We start from the raw sequence: 25,814 nt of genomic DNA, 5'->3' as shown, positions 1-25,814 counted from the left end.
CGCAAATAATGAATCATGGAACATTGCATCAAAAACTGGGGATGCACTGTATGGTGACTAATATAACAAAATAAAAATTATATATAAAAAGAAAAGATCTATACGGACTTCACTTTAAATCCAAAATTACGTCCTGTGACCGTGGGCAGATGACTTAGTCATCCCTGCCTGTTTCCTCGTCTGGAAAAGCGGAGCTGGAACCTGCCTCACAAAGCCGCTGTGAAAGTCAGAGCGGCTCCTGTAGCACCTGGCACAGGGACGCGTTCACAAGCCATCAAGGTTATGATTCGGGTGGGCCAGACAAACGTCCAGGACCGGAACTAAGACACGCGGGCGGACGGAAGGCGGAAAGGACGGCGGGAGAGCGACCCCGCCCTCCGGGAGCGCTTCATTACGGCTGATGTTAAAAGAACCTGGAGGCACCCACCCCAGGTGGCGCTCGGGGCCTCGGCGTCTCTGTTGCCCGTGGCAACCGGCCGTCCTGGCTTCAGGCCTGAGCGCACCGCGCAGGAGCAATAAGATGGCCCTGAGCTCCTGGTCCCGGGAGCTGGGGTTCAGTGAGAAGGCGCTGCGGGCGGTCACCGTCTCCACCGGCCCCTCCCTGGAGTTATGCACCTTTCCCTCCTCCCTGGGCTCCTCGGTGGCGACCGCGGCGCTGGAGCAGCTCTTTGTTGTGGGTGAGAAGTCTGCGGGCGCCGGGACGGACGGCTCCTCGGAGGTGGCACCTAGCCGGCACTGGGCGGGGGGGTTCAGCGGGGACCTTCCTGTGGGAGCCCGGGGTGTCTCAGGCTAAGGCAGAGCCGTCTCAGACTCCTTGGGGAAGAGAGTGGCGGCGCGGTGGGACCCAGGGCTCAGCTCTCCCGCTCTAGTCACTCCACTGGAGTGACTCGGCCCAGCTCGCGCTAGCAACTGGTGACAATCTCCAGGCAAAGCCTGGACTCTTACGCCACTGCCATTTGCCTGCGACTGGGATGCCCACCTGCATTTAGATTACGCGTTTAATTTCAGCTTTTCCCTTCTTTTCTTTGCAAGTTTACTTTCTCCAACATTTTGTCATGATAAAGTGGAGAATTTAACAGGCAAACAAAGGGAGTGTTTAAGAAGCTCCTGTTGTATTAGACAAGGAAAATTAGGCAAGGGTATTTAGGAGATGCAAACATGATCACCTTGGATGGGGCCAGGTTAAAATGCTTCTTCAGTTAGAAAGCCGAACCTGTAATCAAGGAACCTAAGTTTAAGGTAAGATATGGTCCAAGAAAGGGCATTTCTTGTTTAGCTCATAAACCATTTAAGCCAAACAACAAAGCATCTCCTTGCTTTACTAGCAACATCTTATGGTTTCAGAGTAATCGTATTGATTTCTATTATAGTGTTACTGTTAGTTCGGGATTATTTCTGTTTGTCTTCTTAGACCTACCAATTTAACTTCTCAGTTTCTGTGAGATAGGCTTGCGTGAGTACTATCGTGAAGAATGGTAACCACCAAAGAGACCTAAATGAGTCACTATCATTGGCCAGGGTGGAGCTAGGGGCTTGAACTCTCTTCATACTTAATCAGTATGTGCATTTCATACCAGTACTTCTGTGCAAATATTTTTCTGCTAATAATTTCTGGATTCTCAAAGTTTTTTGTAGGAAAAAAACTTCATTAAGCTTCTTGTGGGAGTTAGAAAATATGCAGCTCTCTAGCCCATTTGCAAGTGGGAACACCTTGTGCTCATTCATTCCATTAGAAGAAGGGGAAGGCGGTAACAGGCAAGGCCTGTCCCTTCCTAACACAGGCTTGCTTGCAAACTCAGTAACTGATTTTCACCTGGTTTGAGAGCTTAGTTCATTAAGAGAATTCTCTGGAACTGAGGGCAGAAATTGTTTTTTTACTCTTCTGAGGGGTGAGTATAGCCATTAAGGCCAAGGACTCTGGAGTCACACTGTGTTTGCATCTAGACTCTCAGTGATGGGCTCTGTGACCTTGAACATATGACATAACCTCAAAAGTCTGATTTCTCAGCTGTGAAATGCGAGTCATCATAAGATTATAGTAATCAACTTAGATAACGCGTGTAAAGCAGTAATCTCATGAAACTTACCCCACACATGAAGATGCAGGCCTGGAATTCATTTGGACAAAGTCCAGGTAACTCAGTGGGGCCAGAGCCAAAGTAAGTATAGCTTCCTCTGTTCTCTCTCCTCCTTTTGTCCATTTTCCCCCCTTCTTTCTTTCCATTTGGTATGTATCTGGTCTTCATTACCATTGCTAACCTTTCATAAGCCTCTCATGTGCTTCCTACTTACAGCGTGTGAGGGAAAGGAGACACCCTTTGTATGTCAATGAATATATATTGACATATGAAGAGTCTCTCTACCTCACACCTGCCGGTTTTACAGATCTTTACTCTCATCCCAGGATTTAAATATTGGCACAGAAGTAAAAATGACATAAGGGACTTTGAAATGGTTAATTGAGTGGGTTTTTTGCAAAATATTATATTTACATGTATACAAATATGAATATATATACTATGAAAACATTCTCAAACCTGCATTATAGGAATGTTAGATTTATTCCTTTCATAAATATTTATTGAATTTTTGGTCCTATTCTATATAGATTCCTTCTTTCTTCCACGAGAGATGCAAAGATGGAATATCAAAAAGAGTTTGTCCTCAAGAAACATTAAATATATACCTAAGTGTACTATGGTATATATAAGAATACTATGAATTAGGAAATACGCTCAGAAGAGATTCATACTAAGTACTATAGGAATTCAGAGATAGAAGATAGAATTTTCAGCTATGCAGGCATTTGAGGTAGATCTAAAGGGTTAAATGGGATTTGGACAAAAGAATAAGAGATCTTTATTTTCTAATTTTTTTCTTTTTTTTCAGAACAATCACTGCAAAGTGACTATTTTAAATGCAATGAAGAAGCTAGGACCTTTCTTAAGGACATTGCTATTGCTGTTAAGAAATTGGTATTGTATTATCTATAAGAGCTATTTTTTTTCAATCTTCCACTTATTTATCAACTTTTAATTTAGCACCAGCTCTGTTCAAGATAGTTGAATAGATGAATAGAGAAAACATTTATCCTGAGCAAAGAAAATGTTTATCTCAATTCACTAAGCATTAGCACCGGTGTCGATGACCTGTGGAGCGCTGCGTGACTTTCCACGAAGATCCCTGCGTTAAGGACCCGTGCTGTGGATGAGGGAGGGCGAGCCCGCTTAGGAGAGCAGTGCTGGTGCTAGCGGAGCGCCATGAAGGGGTGGGCCACGGGGCAAACGCTTGTCCGCAATATACAAGCCGTGCACGGTGCCTATCCACTCAGTTCTCTGTAAGCAGTTTCTTACATGACTGCTGAAGGATGATTTGACACCTGTTCCACTAAGTAGACAGTGCTGGTCAGTGAAAACAAACCGACCCTGTTATACTCACTGGGCCCCATCAAAGAAGTACTTAAGGAATTTCCTTTTGAAGTGTCACGCACGTGTCTCTACGTGGCCCTGATGATGTTTACGATGCTTCCCCAGTGGGGTCAGAAGGGGGAGGGTTCTTCATTTGATTTAAAATTTTGAAGAATCGGCTGCATATCAAATATCTACAATTGTAGAAATGTGGCTGTAAAGTAAATGAGTTTGAGTCTACAGGCTGCTGAGAAAGTTCATGTCCTTGATATTTCTCTGTGATTCTGCATCGATGTGGATGCTTACTGCGGCGTGATGCTTTATAATCCCAGTTACTCGAGCACACGTGCGTAAAGCCTGGGATTGGTACGTGTGCGGTGCTGCGCTTGGCCCCGTGGAAACCTTCCTCTGCTTTGTTCTAGGAGTTAGGTTTTCCTCCCAGGTTTAAGGGGTCAGAATATTTCGTGTGGCTTCTTAAAGTATCTAGTAGGTCTCCATGTAATATCTGAGCTGTGAAATCTCTTAGAGATAAATCCCTCCCTCTTATAAAGCAACAAATTTTCACTATTCTGAAAGACTGAATATTTACCCTGGAATTTTTTTTTTTAAATAGACAGGTAAAAGGAGGAAAGTAAAAACCACCATGATCCCAGCACCCTAAAATAATCATAATTAACACTTTAATGAATGTCTTTCCTACTTCTAGGGAATAGGTGATGCCTGTATTGAATTTTATTTTTTTTATAGAAAAGTGATCATGCTATATGTACAATTATGTGATCTGCGTTTTATTACTCATAAAATATAATGGCAATTTATCAGGTCATAGAAGAACTATAGCTGTTAGGACCATTTATTTAAGAGATGATTTATCTATTTTTTCCCCTAACAGATTTTTGGATGGTTTTCTTTTTTTAAAATAAGCCCCACCAAAAAAACAAAGCACAAAAATCCCCACCAAACTATTTGTTTGGTTATGTGGGTATGTATTAAAAAAATACTGTTCTCTTTATACCTAAGCATATTTTTATAGACATTTTCCATCTTTTAATTAAGTAGCTTCTTTTCTCAGCATTACTCTTTTTGTTGGAGTCTCTCCTTTTAAATTGATTGAAACTGCATACAGGAAACATAAGAAAAGATTTCTGAGAAGAAAATCCGATTAGAAGATAAATTAACAATGACTTATCTTAAAAACTGATTATAGAAGAGTGATTTTTCACACTTTCTATTCCAAATAAAAATTAGAGCAGAAGGTATTGAATGGAAATCAACGTTTGATCACTGAAATATTTCTAATAGGACATTGCTTAGGAAATAAGTTTTATTAGTTTAATGCCTTAACTTTTTAAATATGTCATTTACATTTTCAGGAAGAAATGAGAAAAGCCACAATTGATCTCCTGGAAATTGAAAGCATGGAGCTCAGCAGACTGTATTTTCTACTGGAAACTCTCCCCAGTAGCATTGGCAGAGAATTGGAAGGTACTTTTAAGGTTATCAACCATAGAAATTTATCTTATAAGAAAATAGAGCCTACTACTTGGAACAAGACAACTTTAATAGTTAGTTCATGTCAAAATATAGCTAGAAAGGGTACACAACACAAAGATCTATAATAATTTTCCCTTACATTTTAAGTGGAAATGATATATATAAAACTTGAATTTATAGAATTTAGTTTCGAAATAGACTAATGATATTTGGATCAGCCCATTCCAAATTGGTATTTATTCATTAAATTAGGCCGCTTAACTCACCCACACCGCCATTCTTTCTCTCCCTGTAGGTTTGGGGATTATAGTTACTCATAGAAGTGGAATCATATACTTGTCCTTTTGTGACTGGCTAATTTCACTGGACAGGGCTTCAAGATTCACCCACGTTGTAGCACGTGTCAGAATTTTCCTTCATTTTAAGGCCGACCAGTATTCCACTGTACGTGCGTACCGTGCTTTGTGTATCTGTTCGTCCACTCATGGACCCTCGGGTTGTTTCCATCTGTAGCTATTGTGAACAAAGCTGTTATGAACATGATGGTGCAAATATCTGTCTGAGTCCCTGCTTCCCATCCTTTTGGGCATAGATGCAGAAGGGAATTGCTGGACTGTATGGTCATATGGTACTTTAAGTTTTGAGAAACTGCCATACTGTTTTCCATAGTGGCTGCTGTAATTCACATTCCCACCCCGATGCACAAGCATCCCAATTTCTTCACATTCTTGTTAACACTTGTTCTTTTCTGTTGTTTTTGGTTTTTTAGATATAGCCATCCCAGTGGGTGTGAATTAGTATCATGGTTTTGATTTGCATTTCCCTAATGACTAGTGATGTTGAGCATTTTTTCATGTGCTTATTGGTAATCAGCCTATCTTCTTTGGAGAAATATCTATTCAGGTCCTTTGTTCATCTTTTAAGTGGGTTGTTTAATTGTTATTGAGTTGTGGGAATTCTTCCTCATAGAGTCTGGATATTAACCCTTTTTCAGATACATGACTTGCAAATATTTTGATCCATTCCATGGTTTGCTTTTTCACTGTTAATATTGGCTTTTGATGCACAAAAGTTTTAAATTTAATAGATTTTATTTATTCATTTGAGAGCGAGAGAGTAAGCACAGAGGGAGAGGGAGAAACAGACTCCCTGTTGAACAAGGAGCCCAATGCGGGGCTCCATCCCAGGACCCCAAGATCATGACCTGAGCCAAAGGCAGACCCTTAACCAACTGAGCCACCCAGGTGCCCCCAAAAGTTTTAAATTTTGATGTAGTCCAGTTCCTCTATATTTTCTTTTGTTGCCTATGCTTTTGGTGTCCTTTCCAAGAAATCATTGCTAAATCCGGTGCCTTGAAGATTTCCTCCTATGTTTTCTTCTAAGAGTTTTATAGTTTTAGCTCTGACATTTAGGTTTTTGACTCATTTTTGTTGAAATTTGGTGTTTGGTGTAAGGTAAGGGTTCGATTTCATTTCCCCAGCTGCCAGAGTGTTGGCTGAGGCTCACAGCCCAGGTCCTCTACCGGAATTGCCCGGCACAAGAGACAAAGGCTTGACACCTCCCCCTGCCCCATCCTGGTCCACGGTCTCCATGGTGCGGCCCACGTTCAGGGAGCAGTCCCCATGAGAATACAAAGGTCTGCTCCCTTGCTCAATGTAGAACAACTCCCCCACAGCTCCAAAGCTTATTGCCCTTTAACCTCCCTCTCCCCCACCCAGTGGTCTAAATTAAAAACTAACGAAAGCGAAAGCGACAGCAGCAGAACACTTTCTAGGTCGGTGTTCCAGTTCCCCATGTATTGCCTTGCAGCTCCCAATCTACCCTCACTGCTGTCCCGTGTTGAGAGACCGGGGCCCTGTCATTTCCCCCTTTACCAGCCCACACAATGTTAAGCTTTGTCAAGAGAGAGCACTGGAAGGATACTGGAGGGAAAAGGGGTTCGCTTTCCGGCCCCAGGGTGCTCCGCTTGGCCAGCTCTTGCGGTGCACACGGCTGCTCCACGTCAGCCTCCCGCAGAGCCGGCAGCTTCCTCCGGTTCCCCTGGGGCAGCTTCGTGGTGCTCCCAGGGAGGCTCCAGCTTGGGAGCAGCTTTCCTGGCACTCTTTGGATGGCTTTGCAGTGAGACCTGAAGTGTGGCAACTCCCTGCGGACAGGTCCCCTCGATTCCGCCAGAAGCCAGATTTCCGTGCGTTCCACCAGCCCAGCATCTCACGAATTTCTTTGCCATCCAGTGAGCCACCGCCCTTCCCAAGGAGGCCTGGATCTCAGGTCTGGAGGTGTGGCTTCCTCAAACTCTGTCTCAGCCCTGCGCGTAGTCGCTGCGCCTGACACCTGCGGCTCTGGAATCCGTAGAGTTCTCTTCTCTCTTTACTATCCAGGCCCTCGTTGCTCTAGTCCGCGGTCAGGCGTACTAATTCCAGTTCAATTTATGAGATTTCTATGTCCTAGTTAGACACCGAGTGATAGTTGTAAAACAATATGCATGGTGTTAATCTCGTTTGGCAGGGAAAATACAATAAATTCTACATCCAGAAAAAAAAAAAAACGACTTAGAAGAATCTGTGCTGATGGCAGAATTAAGACTATTTTGGCTTCCTTTTGTCATCAGGAAAAATATTTAGAAGGAAAAGAAAAGAGCATGCTAGCTAAAGAGGTTCTTGATACACACTGAATACTTCATCACATAAATGTGATTGGTCTTCTGTTATGAAGCTTTGCTATTCCAAGATTAGTTCTTGGCTCAGCGGCATCTGAAGGCTGTTATAACACACAATCTCTAGGCCCACCCCAGAACTACATCAGCATCTGTATTTTGGGGAGCCTGGGTGGCTCCGTCGGTTAAGTGTCCAGCTCTTGGTTTCGGCTCAGGTCACGATCTCGGGGTCCTGGGTTCGAGCCCCATGTCGGGCTCCATATGGAGTCTGCTTGTCCCTCCCCCTCTGCTCCTCCCCTCGCTCATGCGTACTCTCTCTCTGACATAAATAAAATCTTGAAAAGGATCTGTATTTCAAAAACATCCCCAGGTGATATATATGCATCTTTGAGACAGAAAAGTTTGGGAGGTGCTGCTGCAATGAGCAAGCTTAACAAGCAGCCTTGGAAAAATAACCTAGCTCTCAGATGGAGCTACCAGCTAGTCTAGAGAATTTTTTGTGTAGAAATGGGTAGTCCAGTACCTTCTAAACATTGGTATTAAAGAATTCATTTTTCCATCTATCACGCACTGAGGTAAACCTCTGAAGTCTTATGTGATTACTCTGATTTGTTATTTGTTGATGAATAATCGGTTCTTTAACACACCGAGCTCCCCAGAAAACAGAGCCAGAGGCCTTTGCACTATTACTTGGGAGAACAACCCAAGGAGGAGGAGGGCAGGATAAGGAGACCGAGGCAGGGAGAAGGGAGAGCGGATATGGGGAGCAACAGGATGCTGACCACCGTGAACGCTACCCCCTTAGCATGGCAACGTGCCCCAGGACACACTGCTCCATCTTCTCCCGGCCCGTCGTGGGTCCAGTGTTTGCCTGCCCCCCACACTTTGGGTTACACGTGCGCGGTGTGCATGTCTAAAGAAGTCTCATGGTAGAGGTGACGAGGAGGTCCTGGACAGGAGGTGAGAAGCAGGTGGAATAAGCAGGAGTGAGGTGCTGCCAGGCCCCACCAGTGTGAGGTCATTGAGAGCCCATTAAAAGCGGGTCACTAGAGCAGCAGGTGAAGTAAGGAAATAACGGATCCGTAAGATTGAGGGGACCCAAGGGGCTAGAGGCGTCTGCTACAGGAACGTAATTAAAAGAGTATTTCAAAGAAAGACCTAATTTTTTTATCATTTAGAAAGTCCGTATCAAGTGTGCCATTTCTCAAATAACCTAGTAACATTTCCACTTTTAAGAATGTGTCGGAGATGCGCGCAGATTAAATCTTTTTGAGATAAATCAGATACAAACGGACATTACAGGGATGAATGAGGAAATAAAGTCTTCGAAGATGAGAATACTCGATCTGAAAAGAATTAATGAAACTCTAGGGTATGTATTCTTAGTTTTTAATTCAGTACTTGCGGCAGTTGGGGTCTGTGGCTGGAGTGTGAAAATTGTCCTCAGGGGTCTGTCCTCTGGTCTGAACTGGTGCGGGGGACATCACCAGGAGCAGAGGACCCCGGCTGACAAGGGCTGTGTGATGGCCGCGCAGAGCTGGGGCGGAGACCAAAAAATCTTCAACCACTGCAGTCAGGAGACCTGTGAAGCCTCAGAGACCATCCAGCTTCCCAGCAGCACCTACTGTGTGGGACTCACACGTCACCTCCAAAGGTAGAGACGCACAGAGCTTGCAGTTTCCACTTAAGGAAGTTTACAAACCCCAACCACTAAAGCAAGAAATCTGGCTGGATATTGTATTGTAAATACAGTATCAAACCAGATACGTTGTCTCTCGTTTAGTTTCTTAAAAGTATTCAGCCATGACCTACGGGAGGTCTGAGGATGGGTTTGGTTCCCAGCAGAGAATTAATTACAGATCTTATCTGTCATTAAATGAGGTGATGTATATAACTGCCTGTAGCTCAGATTCCAACACCTGTTAGTTTCTTTCCTTCATTCCTGAGCTGTGGTGCCAGGACTTCACCCCGTGGGCCTCCTTTACTCCGCCTGTAAAATGGGGATTACAAGTTCGAGTTTATGCAGCTCATGGAGGAAGACCTACATCCTGAAAGGAAAACCAAAACCTTAAGAACAACTCAGCATTATGAGCAGATTTGTAAGACTAAATGCATAAATATCGGAATGTCAGTTTGTCAGGGGAAGAAATGCTGAAAGAGGCCCCATGAAAGAAAAAAAAATCTTGGGAAGCGAAAGTGATCAGAAGGTTGCTTGGCGCACCGGATATCAAAGCATCAGGAATTAGGTGGAGACCTCGAGGCCCAGGGACGCCTTTCTCCAGTTAGGCCCTCGGATCACCTGTTCTGGGGGATGCTCCGTGAAAAAAGAAAGTTCATGATCACACAAGCTTGAGAATTCTCACCCCTCTCGGGGATTCACAATGCGGATACCGGTCAGTCGGCCAGCACCATCACACCTCTGCAGACCCGTGATTCTCAAACGTGAGGATGCGTCAGAACCACTTGGAGTGCTTATTAAAACAAATATTACCAGAAAGCTCCCCGGCACCCCAATTTTCTGATTTAGTAGGTGTAGGGGTGGGAGTTAGAATTCGCGTTTCTAGCGAGTCGCCAGGTGATGCTGATGCTGCCGGTCCTGACCACGCTTTGTGAATCCTGCTCTGGAGAAATCTTTACGGAAAGGCGAATGCCGAGCGTAAGGAGGGCTGCTTCATGAGCTAGCATCGCCAAGCTAGTCTCAGGCATCCATTCTTCAAAGAAAGCTGTACATCAGGATGCCAACACTCCGACAGGTGGTCCTGTCCTGGACCCAAAACAGCAAGCTCTTTGGGTGTGTTCGGTTTCTGAGTGCTCTCTTCTCAATACACCTAGTTTTTTTTGTTGTTGTTGTTTTTTAATTTGACTTGTTTTGTTTAGTTGCACTGAGGCTACTCAATCCTTAGGTTGACTCATTCTTAGAAGGCTTCCTCTCCTAGACCCTCAAAGCACCTATTACCTGACCCTCTCTATCCTGGGCTTTTAATTACATTTCTGTGGGAAATAAACTTACCAACAACCTGTTTCTATTTTCCTAAGCCTTTCCATATAATCCCCCTGAACAAGTAAAGCCTTTAGCCCTGGAAATTAGAGAAAGGAAAAAGGTCTTAACATTGTAGAAGCTTTTTAAAAAGAAAAAAATCTAGAAATGGTACCAATTGTCCCTCCTTCCAGTCTTGCGTTGTTAGCCCCGGGGTGGATGTTTCTCACCATCTTAAGGTTTTCCTCAGATGGATGTGCCTAGCAGTGGATAGGTGAAGGGAATGTGTCCTCTTGAACTCCAATTTGGTTGCAGCTGGGAGAGGATAAGAGTTCAAGTTAGGTTTCAAGCATCTTCTGAACAGTGAAGATAGACTCCGCTCTCTCCTCCCTGACTGCGGTCCACCAGAGGAAGGCTAGCTTTCTGCTGGGCTCTCCCTGCAGGGCAAGGGCAGCAGAAGGTGGCTGGAGGGGTGGTGAGATGTTTGTCTTCCTTTGGCTTGATTGCGTGTCTCAGAAAAGCTAGTTACGGCAGTGCTACCTACCACACCATTTGGTCAGAGTCCATTCACCTGCTCAGAACTGTTTTGAATCACTGCATACTTTAAACCACAACATCCCATATTTACTAGCAGGAATGGGATGGGTGGGGTGAGGCAGGACCACATGACATTTTCGCAGCGGTAAACAGTTGCAGGATTGACATCTGCTTGTGTTTCCTTCTGTCCTCCTCTCAACCAAGTTTGATTACAAATACAAGTCTAGAATAAGTATTCCTTACAATTTCCCTCTCAGCAAACAGACTTTAAATTCCTTTCCTAAAAGCCATACCTTTCATGCCACGACCATTCTTTTCTCCTAGTGAAGAGCAAGAGAAGCTGTCGAAGAAGCATGAAAAGTTAGTGCTGTCACTCAACCACATGATGGAGGAAAAAGCTGCTGCCACTGTTTACATCAATGAGACTTACACCAAAATAAACTTGGAGAGAAAAGAAATAGAATTGCAAAAACAACATCTCGGAGAAATAGAGGAACAATTGGAAAAAGACAAAGAGGAATATTTGAAAAGAAAACAAAAATTGACTGAAGAGGTAAGTGGCATGATTTACTTTTTTAAAAAAACACAGAATTGTATAGAATCTCGGGCAGGAAGTTCTAGCAAGCGTCCCGTGCGGTATCTTCTGTGATCAGTGGGATGGGAATAGAGCAGAGACGCGAGCACACTGGAGCCCCTTGGGGTAGACGCTGATTGTGGCATAGCAGCTCAGGTCATGGGAAAGAACACGAGTGACGGGCTTTGTAACACCGGGGTGGCCCCGTGCTCATAGGCAGCCCTACAGGGACAAGGAACTTGTTTTCATGGCATCCCGTTGCCTCTGACCATTCTGGCAAGACCAGCGACTTCCGCCCTGCGAGAGCCTTCGGCTGCTGCTGAATGCTTCCCAGCAGGGCAGCCCGCAGAAGGGCTACGCAGAGCCAAGGGCTGCAACAGAAAAGAGTATTTTGAGACTAGCAATTTTGGGAGAGTGGACGGGAATGACCACTGCATCTTGGTGTCTGCTAGGCTATGCTAATTAAAATTCACCATCAGAGTGGCTTGTGATGATTCCTCTTTGCTGTGCTTCCATTACCCCAGGAGAGGCAGGGCTATCTCCATGGGAGGTGTTCCCGGCAGTCTTCCTTCTCCCCCATGTGTAGCAGCCCTGCTCCTGATGAGAGTTGCTGTTGGGTCCCTGCTGCTGCCCTGTCCGTGATGGGCATGGGCATGACTGTAATGCAGAAAACGGGCTAGGGCTCACAACCTGTGTAGCACCCACCAATGTTCACTGAAGGCCCGTGATAGGCTGGGGTAACAGCCTGTTAATTTCCTTTACTTCCTATGAGAAAGGAAAAACTATTACAGCTGTCAGAGTCTTCAAATTGTAAGCTCTCCCCTAACACAAAATATTTTTTGCTGATATTATGTCCATAACCGCAAGACCTTGGGAGAAGTCTTTGGCTGAAAAATGGACACAGGATTCTGATTTTCAACAAAATGTGTTAATCCCAAAGTTCCATTCATATGCAGCGGTGCCCTGGTGCTGAGATGATTGACCGTGATCATGTTCATTCATAAGACACTTTGGGGGCAATGGCTTTGACAGAAAGCCACCCAAAGGTATGTTTTCCTAACTCTTTAGGACAGAGTTGAATATGCTTTCTCGGGCCTTATTACTCAGTTACCTTGTTCCTGATCATTCATTTTGCCAAATACATTGATGTGTTTGATTTGATAAGAGGATGACTCACTTCCTTGGGTCTGACAAGTCATAAAATATGTTTGATTTTGGTAGAATGATAAGAAGTTGTCCGAGATGGTGAGCTGCCCCGTCTTCAGTGATTTTTACTTCGTTTTTAGTCTGCTGTCTTTCCCATCAACAAAAAAAATGTGAATTTAGATTTCCAGATCATTCGTCATTTTTTTCCTTTGATTTTCCTGATCTTAATAGCGCACTGTAAATCTGGCGGCCGTTGCTGCGGTGTTTTCCCAGGAAATGGCTACGATGGCAGTTGCTTCTAGAATCTGCTATTCATGATCGTTGTTTTAGTGCTCTTATGAACCATTTCGACATTTATAATTACCATTTATTCCCTGTAGTTCACTGTTTTTCTTGTGAAGTTGCAACACAAGCAAACCTTGTGGGGGTGGGTGTTTTTGTTGCTGTTTGTTGGTAGACCGACTATGGTATCTGAGCCTGAGTATGAATTAGATTAACAAAATAAAAAGATTTCCTAAACTTTGTTGTTCTCATAAGTTCTTTTGATTGGTTTATCATGTTTATCACTACAGATTGAAGGATATAAAAAATTCTGTGAATTTAAGAGAACGGAGACTTATAAAAAGAAGAAAGAATTGGATACATTAAAACGTAAAGTGTCAAAAATGAAAGAAACCGTTTCGGACAACACAGTGGTAAGAAAGAGTACAGGGTATTTTTTCAAGCCTGTCCAGGGCTCCTACATAGACACTGCCTTCGGTATAACCAATAGCAGGTACTTTTTTAAAGGAGCTAATTTTAATTCGTCTTTATGCCATTATGAGATGATGTTTTTGTCATGTTAACATTTTCTGCCACTTTATTTAAAGTGTTATAATGGAACTATGTTTTCTTCTCCTTCGGGAATATGGTCAGAGAAGGAGTTTTGGAATGCCTTAGGCACAAATTGCATTTGATGGACCAAAATATTTTAAAAACGAGTTTTTAAAAAGCGCTCAGAACTGACCAAATGCACACAGAACCATATGTCACATCTCTGTGGGATGGTTTACTGTACACCCCCAAATGAATAGCCACAGGCAAATTCCTTACTTTTGAAGAGCATTGATAGGGAAAGTGGACTGTTTGTTTGAATTAGAAAATACTTCGGAGCTCTCCCCTTCTATTTTTAAAAATTGATAGCATTGATTGAAAGCCAGCACTCATAAATATTTTGTGAGGATTACCCTTATTTTAAAGATAAGGAAATGGAAGCTTATGGAGGTGACTTTAATGGGCGAGGTTAATGGTAGAATCACTTCTGTATGAATTAAGACAGAAACGCCTACCAATCCTCTATCACAATGAGTCGAACTAATGAGTCTCTGGTGTATTTCGTCTGTATTGAGAATTATATGTAAAACTATATGGGGCAACAGTCCTCACATTTCTTACCAGAAACATCACACTTTTTATCAGAATACTCAGTTAATTCCATTATACTTTTTAGAGGGTGGTTCTGATTGTCCTAGTTACAGTGTGTCTATTGTGATGTCCAATTATAGAACATTAGTGGAATCAAAAGTTCTCCCCAGTATGTGCCTTTAAAAAGATCGCTGTTTCTTAAATATCCGTATAGTAGGGAAGCATGAGTGAGGCGAGTCTCAAAGGAGAACGTAGGGGTTATATCGGATAGACTTTATCTGCAGGCCCAAGTTCTATCTCTGGTTTGGGCCTCATAAACCATAAGGTACTCCACCCACCCAGCTTGGGAGGATACAGTAATATATTCCTTTACCTGTTCTCCAAAGATCTCTAAGACCGTTATGCAAGGCTGGAAGGTGACAGGGATAAACTCACCTCCAGTGTCCTCTCGGCCTCCCACGAGCTAACGTGCCCACGCCGACCCCACCTTACCAGAGGTGAATAGCGTTTAAATCACAAACGGAGCGTCTCAGAAACCTGGGGTTCACATTTTTAACTCTACCAAGCTGAGGTTTCTTCACCTATAAGATGGGGTAATAACATTGCCTGCTTCAAAGGGCTGGAACTCAAGCAAGGTCATGCCAGTAAGGCTTTTAGCTGAGTGTTTTATATTTGGTGAAGGTGGTTGTTAGGGTTGTTACCACCTGAGATCAGAAAACACAGTTTGGCTGTGGACTGAGATAGCAAGGAATCTCAGGTTAATCCTTGTGGGCTGCTTGTGGTTTGACGACCCTGCAGCCCGGTCAAGCTGAGGTGACGTTGCCAGAAAAGGATAATGGTGTGTGATTCTCAAGGTGGCCAACACGTCCAGGGCAGGAAGGACTGAGGGCAAGGGGTGCCCGAGGTGGGGCCTGACAGGCCTTCAGCATACAGCCCCTAATCTTTTAGACACTGTGCTCACGTCGATGGCAGTTCTAGGATTTCAGACCCTTGTTGACTCTGAAACTAGTTATGACCCAGAAGTGGAGGCAAAAAATACCCGGGGGAGCTATCGGCCACCTGTCTCACCTGGTAAGAATGGGAGCCACTCTGTGCCCCCCACAGGTGTTTCTCTGAGTTCACACTGATGTGTAGGGCTAGATGGCATTACACAATCTGTCTGTGGTCTTCAAGGCTGATCAGCTTGCTCTCCCCTCCATCCTCCCCTACAGCTGAAATGCAGACCCAAGGCTCTATAAATGTTTGCCTCCCCTTTTCTTCTTACTTTTTTTAAAGTAGGCTCCATGCTGTGTGTGGAGCCCAACACAGGGCTTGAACTCACAACCCTGAGATCAAGACCTGAGCTGAGATCAAGAGTCAGACGCTTAAATGACTGACTCACCCAGGTGCCCCTTGCCTTCCCTTTTCTTTATTCCAAAACTGCATTGCAAAGCTAACTTCCAATATGAATTTTCTCCGTTCATATTCATTCTTTTAAGTCATGCTGACATTTTATCATAGTACCCAAGTGTTGCATTTCTGAAATACTGATTAAATATTAAGAAAAATTCTCTTCAATATAAGCATATTTCTCAAAGTAATTTGTTTTTACTTTTTTGTAATCCTCATTCTAATATCCTAGAATATTTTGAAGATGATTATGAAAACATAGATTTGTTTAGTATTTTTTTAAAGGTAGTCGAAATGAATTCATATCTTGAAAGTTGTTTTTATAGTTTTCACATTCTTGCTTCCGTATTTCGTTGTGCTCGCTCCAAAATGTCGGGTCTTTTTCCCGATGATTTCAGGATTATTTCTGCCTAGGTTTGTTTTATGAAGAAACCATTTTAATGATTGTTTTTTATTTTAGCTAAAGGATACCCCCCAAGGTAAAAGTTTAATGGGTAATACAGGAATGTTTAGTGAATCAAACACTGTCGTGAATCATTTGGTGACAATTGAATGCCATTTTATTGAATTTTCAATAGGTTCTTAGTGATCACAATTTAGAGATAGCACGACTACAAGAATCAATAAGACATTGGGAACAAGATCTCGAAGAAACGAAGAACTCCTGTAAGGTACTGGAGGATAAAATGTAAGTTTGATACCTGATTTTTACTGAAGCATTTCTAGATGTTTCTTTCATTAAAAAAAAAAAAAGATCTTTACTATTAGATGAAAACTATATTCTCTTAATTTATTAAAATTTGTGATAGCTTTATAAAACCACCTCTTCATTTGCAAATTAACCAGTCTTTCAGATGATCAAGACAAAAAAATTGAGAATGATACAGTCACTTTAGGAAAAGGGAGGGACTCTTTGGAATGAATTATTCTCATTTCAGTTCCTGATTCCCTACAGACAAATATGCCCCCAGGGGAAGGCATTCGTGGGACCTCCTATAAGGCTCACCTGCCTTTGCTATGACAGTTGTTGTTCTTAGTCAAGGGGAACTTACAGAACTTAGAAAATACAAGGAAGTTTCAGGGCAAAAACTTTTACCCACAGAACAGGAACCATAAACTTGAGGAGATCTACCCACCCCAAGGCAAACAGTCTCTGCTTCCTTGTGGGGTTCGTGTTTCATTCTGTCTTTATCTGCATACAACGTTCTGTCCTTGGTGAGCCCATGGCTAAGCATGGCCCCTCCAAACCCTCTGAGTTTACCTGTTGCAGATCCATCTATCTTTGGAGATTGACCCACAGACTTCTTCCAGAATTCCCAGATTTCTCATCAGGAGGTGTTTGGCCCAGCTCTGACAAGGAAGGTGGGGTCTTACTAGCACCCATATGGCTTCCACGCCTACCCCCAGGTTCTGCTCACAGTTTAAAAGACAAATTTTGGACTTGAGTAGATTCCCCAAAAGGCGAGTAACTTCACAAGTGGAATCTTGTTATAATATGGCTTATTCCTACATAGGATCAAATGTAATTAAAATTATATTTTCTAAAAAAGCAATAGCACAATACAGTGCTATTCTCCTAACATCTGGCCAGAAGATAAGCAATAATCTTTGTACTCAGTGCCAGGTTAATAAGTATAAAAGCTCAAGTAATACTACAATTAAAACTCAGAACAAAAAAAAATCTCTTTGAAAGTGATTTAATAGTTTCAGTTCATAAATATTTTAAAGAAAAACTAGCAGATAATCATGGAGGAAGATACAGATTAGCTCTTAAGTTATTTCTAGGAGTTATTGAAAACCTTGCTACACTGATGAAGTTTTATTTATAAACAGTCTTCATGTTCGGTAATTTGTTTTAAATATATTCAAGAAAGAAATGGGGATTCATCTATTTTTTAAAAGATTTTATTTGAGAGAGAGAGCGCGCGCACGAGCAGGGGGAGCAGCAGAGGGAGAGGGAGAAACAGACTCCCGCTGAGCAGGGAGCCTGATGTGGGGCTGGATCCCAGGACTCATGACCTGATGCTGATGTGAGCCAAAGGCAGACACTCAACTGACCGAACCACCCAGCCACCCCTCATTGATTTATTTTTCATGGCACATCTTTTTTTTTTTTTTTCAGTCCCAGCTTTTCAAGAGTTTTCATTCATATGGAATCTCCCTGAGGAAAAGTACACTTGATTAATTTGGTGATTGAAGTTTTAGGTTACCCTCCTCGTTATTAATAAAACTGTACTTTTTCCTCTTTAGTACCAAGCAAATTAAAAGAAAACTCTTACATTCTTTTTATTTTCTCCTTCAGTTCATTTTCTGTATCTATGGAGGTGGGAAAAGGCACCTAAATCTTGGTTGGTAGATTTGAAGAGTCAAACAGTGCTGTTTTATAATAGTCTATAAGATTCTTTAAGAGTAGGGGCGCCTGGGTGGCGCAGTCGTTGAGTGTCTGCCTTCGGCTCAGGGCGTGATCCCGGCATTTGGGATCGAGCCCCACATCGGGCTCCTCCGTTGGGAGCCTGCTTCTTCCTCTCCCACTCCCCCTGCTTGTGTTCCCTCTCTCGCTGGCTGTCTCTCTGTCATATAAATAAATAAAATCTTTAAAAAAAAAAAAAAAGATTCTTTAAGAGTAAATTATGCAAGAAACTAAACTAATTATTTGCACAAATTCGTCTTCCTATTAATCTATGAGCTTTAATTTTCCCCCCATGAAATCTTTAATTTGCAAGCTTGTCACTTTTTTTGAGGTCCACATATTGAGGAGAAACAAAAGTCACTCAACCGTCTGTATGTGGACAGTTAGGGGTACCCCAGATGCTCCGCAATCCACAGGAGGCACCGAGAGTCTAAACCTTGTTCATCACTCACACAATAAAGGCGAATCCAGTGCCTCCCTTTCTAAATGGGTGTGGTCTCTCTTTGCCATTCAGCTGGTTTTCCGCACAGCCGCAGTGGGAGATTGGAAGCTCAGTATTGGTTTTTTTTTTTTTTTTTTTTTTGCCTTTACAACTTCTTTTTTTTTTTTTTTAATGATTTTTTATTATATTATGTTAGTCACCGTACAGTACATCCCCGGTTTCCGATGTAAGGCTCAATGATTCATTAGTTGCGTATAACACCCAGTGCACCATGCAATACGTGCCCTCCTTACTACCCATCACCGGTCTATCCCATTCCCCCACCCCCCTCCCCTCTGATGTCCTCAGTTTGTTTCTCATAGTCCATAGTCTCTCATGTTTCATTCCCCCTTCTGATTACCCCCCCTTTCTTTATCCCTTTCTTCCCCTACCGATCATCCTAGTTCTTATGTTCCATAGATGAGAGAAATCATATGATAGTTGTCTTTCTCTGCTTGACTTATTTCTCTTAGCATTATCTCCTCCAGTGCCGTCCATGTTGCAGCAAATGTTGAGAACTCGTTCTTTCTGATAGCTGAGTAATATTCCATTGTATATATGGACAACAACTTCTTAATCCAGTCATCTGTTGAAGGGCATCTCGGCTCCTTCCACGATTTAGCTATTGTGGACATTGCTGCTATGAACATTGGAGTGCATATGGCCCTTCTCTTCACTACGTCTGTATCTTTGGGGTAAATACCCAGTAGTGCAATGGCTGGATCATAGGGTAGCTCAATTTTTAACTTTTTAAGGGACCTCCACACTGTTTTCCAGAGTGGCTGTGCCAACTTGCATTCCCACCAACACTGTAGGAGGGATCCCCTTTCTCCACATCCTCTCCAACAATTGTTGTTTCTTGCCTTGTCTATTTTTGCCATTCTAACTGGCGTAAGGTGGTATCTCAGTGTGGTTTTGATTTGAATTTCCTTGATGGCTAATGATTTTGAACATTTTTTCATGTGTCTGTTAGCCATTTGTATGTCTTCATTGGAAAAGTGTCTGTTCATATCTTCTGCCCATTTTTTGATTTGTTTATTTGTTTCTCGTGTATTGAGTTTGAGAAGTTCTTTGTGGATCTTGGATACCAGTCCTTTATCTGTAGTGTCATTTGCAAATATCTTCTCCCATTCCGTGGGCTGCCTCTTAGTTTTTCTGACTGTTTCCTTGGCTGTGCAGAAACTTTTAATCTTGATGAAGTCCCATAAATTCATTTTATCTTTTGTTTCTCTTGCCTTTGGGGATGTGTCATGAAAAAGGTTGCTTTGGCCGATGTCGTAGAGGTTGCTGCCTATGTTCTCCTCTAGAATTTTGATGGATTCCTGTCTCACATTGAGGTCTTTCATCCATTTGGAGTTTATTTTTGTGTATGGTGTGAGATAGTGGTCAAGTTTCATTCTTTTGCATGTAGCTGTCCAATTTTCCCAGCACCATTTATTGAAGAGACTGTCTTTTTCCCACCGGATGTTTTTTCCTGCTTTATCAAATATTAGTTGCCCAAAGAGCCGAGGGTCCATTTCTGGGCTCTCTATTCTGTTCCATTGGTCTGTGTGCCTGTTTTTGTGCCAGTACCATGCTGTCTTTGTGATCACAGCTTTGTAGTACAGCTCGAAATCCGGCATTGTGATGCCCCCAGCTTTGTTCTTCCTTTTCAACAGTTTCGGGGAGATTCGGGGCCTTTTCTGTTTCCATATAAATTTAAGGACTGTTTGTTCCAGTTCTTTGAAAAATGTCCTTGGTATTTTGATGGGGATAGCACTGAAAGTGTAGATTGCTCTGGGTAGCATAAACATTTTAACTATGTTAATTCTTCCGATCCATGAGCATGGAATATCTTTCCATCTTTTTATGTCTTCCTCAATGTCTTTCAAGAGTGATTTATAGTTTCTAGAATATAGGTCCTTTACGTCTCTGGTTAAGTTAATTCCAAGGTAACGTATGGTTTTTGGTGCTATTGTAAATGGGATGGATTCCCTAATTTCTCTTTCTTCGTTCTCGTTATTCGTGTATAGAAATGCAACTGATTTCTGAGCATTTATTTTGTATCCCAGCACATTACTGAATTGCTCTATAACTTCTAATAGTTTGGGAGTGGCTTCTTTTGGGTTTTCCATATAGAGTATCATGTCATCTGCGAAGAGAGACATTTTGACTTCTTCTTTGCCAATTTGAATACCTTTGATCCCTTTTTGTCGTCTGATTGCTGTTGCAAGGAGGAAGCTCAGTATTGTATATAAATGACACGCAGTCTATGACCCGGAGTGTATACTTGCTCTTGCAGTGCGGGAGGCTCTGAAAAACAGGCACGCTTTTTTAAAAGGCTTGAGATGACTTCAGAATTGTCAGATCGCCAATGACTTCCATCCTGCCAAACTTTAATGATCTAGTCTCTTCCTTAAAGTTCTTGAATTCCTAATGGAATGTAGCCCACTTTCACCTTTTTTTTTTAATCTTTTTAAGATTTTATTTATTTATTTTAAAGTGAAAGAGAAAGTACAGAGGGAGAGGGAGAAGGAGACTCCCCGCTGAGCAGGGAGCCTGATATGGGGCTCCATCCCAGGACCCCGGGATCATGACCTGAGCTGAAGGCTGATGATGAACCGCTGAGCCACCCAGGTGCCCCACGCTTCCACCTTCCTGAAATACTTTCTTCACGTGGCCTCCCAAACGTCGTATTTTCTTATGTCACTCACCACACTGCTCCTTCTTAGAACCCTTTATTTGTTCTAATGCTACTTTCTGACTCTGAGTTTTGGAGTTCTTGGCCCTTCTCTTGGAGTTCTTGGCCCTTCTCTATTCGCATCCTCCACACATGATTTCATCCAGTCTTATGGCTTTATATACCTCTGTATCCCAGTGACTCCCAAATTTATATATATATCTCCAGCACTGAGTAGCAAATGCATAGACTCGACGGCTTATTTGACCTCTCCATTTGGAGAATATCTGTTAGATATCTCAAATTTAACATGTCCTACACAGAACTCTTAATTGCCCACCTCATTGAAACAGCTTTTCCCTCCATCTTCCATCTTGCCATTTACCTAGTTGCTCCAGCTGAAGGCCTGGGAGTCATCCACCATTCCTGTTTTCCTTACTACCTAACCCTCACCCAACTAACCAACTAACTTAGCCCTAACCCAACTCAAACGCCAGCCAAATCCCAAGGTATGTCTTGTTGCCTTTATCTTCCGAATATATCCTGAATTCAACTGTTTCTTACTACCTCTGCCACTATAACGTTAGTCTGAGCCACCATTCCCTCTTCTGGACTGTTGCCGTAGCCTTCTGCATGGTCTGTCTTCCTGTACTGTTGTCCTTCTCTACCAAGTAGCCAGAGTCATCTCGACAAGATGTCAATCAGTTCATGTCTCTCCTCTGCTTAAGAAAAACCCTCCCCTGGTTCTCTCTGAACTTCCGCTTTGTCCTCAAGCCCCTACATGATCTAATTTCCATCTACCTCTCCAGCCTTCTCATAATCCTCTCCTCATCAAATATACAAAACTTGTTCCTGCCCCAGAATATTATCATTAGCTGTACCTTCTACCTGACAACGCCTTTCTTCAGATCTTCACCTGTCTGGCCCCTTCTCATCATTCACGTCCTTCACAAGTCATCTGGAGAGGCCTTCCCTTACCACCTGTCTGACGTAGCATCCTCGCTCTCAGATTTCTCTGTCCTTTACCCTATTTTGTGTTCTTTAAAGCACTTAGCACTACCTGAAATTTATTATTATTATTATTATTATTATTATTATTATTATTATTATTTTGATAATTTATATTCTGATTACTTCACTAGAGTGTAATTTCCATGAGGGTAGGGACTTTGCCTGCCCTATATCTCTAGTATGTATAATACCTGCAGAATACAAGGGTTTGATAATTGCTTCTTAATAAATACAGGAAGTATTAATTCATCAAAAGACTAAAATTTTTTGCTTATTTTAATGAACATATCAATAAAGTTGCACAGGAAGATGGGGACTGGAAGTTTCTGGTGTCATAAATAAATGTGGCTTTGCTGGAACACATGCCCTAATATGAATCTGTTTGGCTTTCTTTGATCATAGACAATTTTTTGTAACTACAAAAGAAAAACTGGAAGATTCATCTGGTATTGAAAAAGGTGAATTCTTGCAGAAGATAAAGCAGGTAGGAGGATGGAAATTATGACTTTTAGATTATAATTCATTTCTAATATTTTAAATATATTTGAGAAATGTGAAATTTTCCCAAAGTAGATTTTTCATGAGTTAGTAATAATCATGATCATTCACAGTAATCGATTTAAAGATTTTTATCCCCTCCCAAAGTATTTTAAATATATGAAAGAGCAGATGTTGTCTATGTGAAGATGAATCATTTGTTTGGTAACTTGTCATGTGGTTGTGGTTATCTTACATTAGAAATATCCGGACCAATGGATATTTTTCATGTGAATTATTTTTTTTAGAAAAATGGAACCTCTTTGCTGTTGTGGGGTACCTGTAAAGTCAAGCAACCCATATTATACTTAATAACGTCATGAAATATTTGAGTCAGATTTAGTCCCTGCGAGAAATCTCTGGACACTTTAAATCTTAGGTTAAAAGAAATATCATAGTACCTAATCGTGGGTGTAAACCAAAATTTATCCACAAGGTAGTCAGTAAAGCATTCATTATGATAGTTGAAAAATTAGGGAGAAGATACAATTAAAGTCCAACAAAAGGGTCTTGGCTAAATAAGTAACAGCTCATAATATGTTATTGTGTGACAAATAGAATATAAAACATTACAGGCAGATCTCTTCCAGAAGAATGATTTGAGCCAATTAAATTCTTTCCATTTTGGTTATGAGTTAATAGCATTAGGGATGGCTTTTCTCCAGGTTAGACCTACTCTGATTCTTTTAGTTGTGAAAATACTGAAAGACAGAAACTAGACAAGGTAGGTTGGTTGGTCGGTTTTTAAAGTTGTCTTTCATTCTCTGGGCAAAGGATTTTTTTCCTTTTTATCTGTTTCCTATTGGAGGAGCTGCTAGGAGGCTTCAGATGATAGCTCTGTAGTTGGTAGCCCCCCAACTGTCTGGAAAACCCGGGACCCCTACTCTGGCATGGCTTACTTGCTTATAGGGGCAAATGCAGAGGGGTTTTCCCTTAATCCATAGCCCTCAGCCAAATTCCACAAGTACAAGTCAGTGACTGCTTCAAAGGCATCGGGGCTCTGACCCATTTAGTATTTCCACTGGACTCTTGGTGGCAACCAATCTTAATTCTCATGAGGTGTAAGAGGCAAGTTCAGTGAGGACATGAAATTCTATTCTAACTTTAATTTTTTATTATAAAATACTACACAGATACAGAAGAGTTCATACACTGTAAATGTACAGTCTATGTACATATCTATCTTTTGATGGATGTAATTTATTAATTGTAATGAAGTCCAGTTTATCAGTCTTTTCATTTTTGTTTTTTATGTCCTATGTCATGAAGATACTCTTCTTTCATGATCTTCTAGAGGCTTTATTGTTTGACCTTTCACACTTAGGACTACAAGCCATCTGGAATGTGTGTGTGTGTACGCTGTGAGGCGGTGGTCAAGATTCATATTTTTCCATAAGATTGTCCATTAATTAGCATCATTTAATGAAAAGTCCATCTTTGCCTGTTGCTATAGTGTAATGGCATGTTTGTCATAAATCAAGTGTAGATCATAAATGCATCATAAATACGTGTGTAGACCTGTGGACTCTCTATTATGTTCTTGGGACTTGCCTCTCAACATTCAAACCAGACTTTCTTGGGGCACCTGGGTGACACAGATGGGCGGGGAGCCTACTTCTCCCTCTCCTACCGCTCCCCCTGCTTGTGCTCTCTGGCTCTCTCTGTCAAATAAATAAATAAAATCTTAAACAAAACAAAACAAAACCAGACTTTCTTTATTAGCGGCTTTAACATAAGCCTCTAGAGTTAGTAGTATAAATCCTTGTTTTTCAAGATTGCTTCTATTCTTGGCCCTTTGAATTTCTATTATTCTGTCAAGTTCTGCCGAAGAACCCTTTTGCATTTTGATTGGGGTTGTGTTATATCTATAGATCAGTTTGGGGAGAATGTTACATTCTTACAATATCGAGGCTTCCATTCCATGAACATAGTGTACCTCATTTACCTTAGGTCTTCTTTGTTCCCTTTGACTTAGTTGTTCAGTTTCACTATGATATGTCCATGTTTTCTTTTTTATTTCCCCTGTGTGGGATTCATTGGGCTTCTTAAATTCATGAATTGCTATATTTTATAAGTTCTGCAAAATTCTTTTTAAAAAAAATTTTATTGTGTTGTTAGTCACCATACAGTACATCATTAGCTTTTGATGTAGTGTTCCACGTTTCATTGTTTGTGTATAACACCCAGTGCTTCATGAAATACGTGCCCTCCTTAATAACAGCCTAGCCCAATCCCCCATCCCCCTCCCCTCTGAAACCCTCAGTTTGTTTCCCAGAGTCCATAGTCTCTTGTGATTCATTCCCCCTTCTGTTTACTCCCCCTTCATTCATCCCTTCTTTCTCCTACCGATCTCCCTGCTATTCCTTATGTTCCATAAATGAGTGAAACCATATAATTGTCTTTCTCTGCTTGACTTATTTCACCTAGCATAATCTCCTCCAGTCCCGTCCATGTTGCTGCAAATGTTGGGTAATCGTTCTTTCTGATGGCTGAGTAATATTCCATTGTATATATGGACCACATCTTCTTTATCCATTCATCTGTTGAAGAGCATCTCAGCTCCTTCCACAGTTTAGCTATTGTGGACAATGCTGCTATGAACATTGGAGTGCATATGGCCCTTCTCTTCACTACGTGTGTATCTTTGGGGTAAATACCCAGTAGTGCAATTGCTGGGTCATAGGGTAGCTCTATTTTTAACTTTTTAAGGGACCTCCACACTGTTTTCCAAAGTGGCTGTACCAACTTGCATTCCCACCAACAGTGTAAGAGGGTTCCCCTTTCTCCACATCCTCTCCAACATTTGTTGTTTCTTGCCTTGTCTATTTTTGCCATTCTAACTGGCATAAGGTGGTATCACAGTGTGGTTTTGATTTGAATTTCCCTGATGGCTAATGATGTTGAACATTTTTTCATGTGTCTGTTAGCCATTTGTATGTCTTTGCTGGAAAAGTGTCTGTTCATATCTTCCCTTTTTTTGATTTGATTTGTTTGTTTCTTGTGTATTGAGTTTGAGAAGTTCTTTATAGATCTTGGATACCAGCCTTTTATCTGTAGTTTCATTTGCAAATATCTTCTCCCATTCTGTGGGTTGCCTCTTTGTTTTGATGACTGTTTCCTTTGCTGTGCAGAAAC

At 41.9% G+C, this 25,814-nt stretch overlaps 1 protein-coding gene across 1 annotated transcript in view; it reads left to right on the top strand.

Moving 5' to 3' along the window:
- The first annotated feature begins 511 nt into the window (after positions 1–511).
- Positions 512–25,814, top strand: part of CCDC175 (coiled-coil domain containing 175) — a 74,011-nt gene continuing 48,708 nt past the window's right edge. The window contains exons 1-8 of the mRNA XM_045810365.2: positions 512–677; positions 2,890–2,975; positions 4,781–4,892; positions 8,791–8,926; positions 11,393–11,621; positions 13,361–13,483; positions 16,160–16,269; positions 22,545–22,626. Coding sequence (XP_045666321.2) covers positions 521–677; positions 2,890–2,975; positions 4,781–4,892; positions 8,791–8,926; positions 11,393–11,621; positions 13,361–13,483; positions 16,160–16,269; positions 22,545–22,626 — 1,035 coding nt within the window. The 5' untranslated portion in view covers positions 512–520. The remainder of the gene's footprint in view (positions 678–2,889; positions 2,976–4,780; positions 4,893–8,790; positions 8,927–11,392; positions 11,622–13,360; positions 13,484–16,159; positions 16,270–22,544; positions 22,627–25,814) is intronic.

The sequence above is a fragment of the Ursus americanus genome, chromosome 26 (assembly GCF_024610735.1).
Source record: "Ursus americanus isolate L20-20 chromosome 26, mUrsAme1.1.p, whole genome shotgun sequence".
Lineage (NCBI taxonomy): Eukaryota > Metazoa > Chordata > Mammalia > Carnivora > Ursidae > Ursus > Ursus americanus.
The sequence above is the reverse complement of the archived record's forward strand: the minus strand, read 5'-3'. Positions and strand labels throughout refer to the sequence as shown.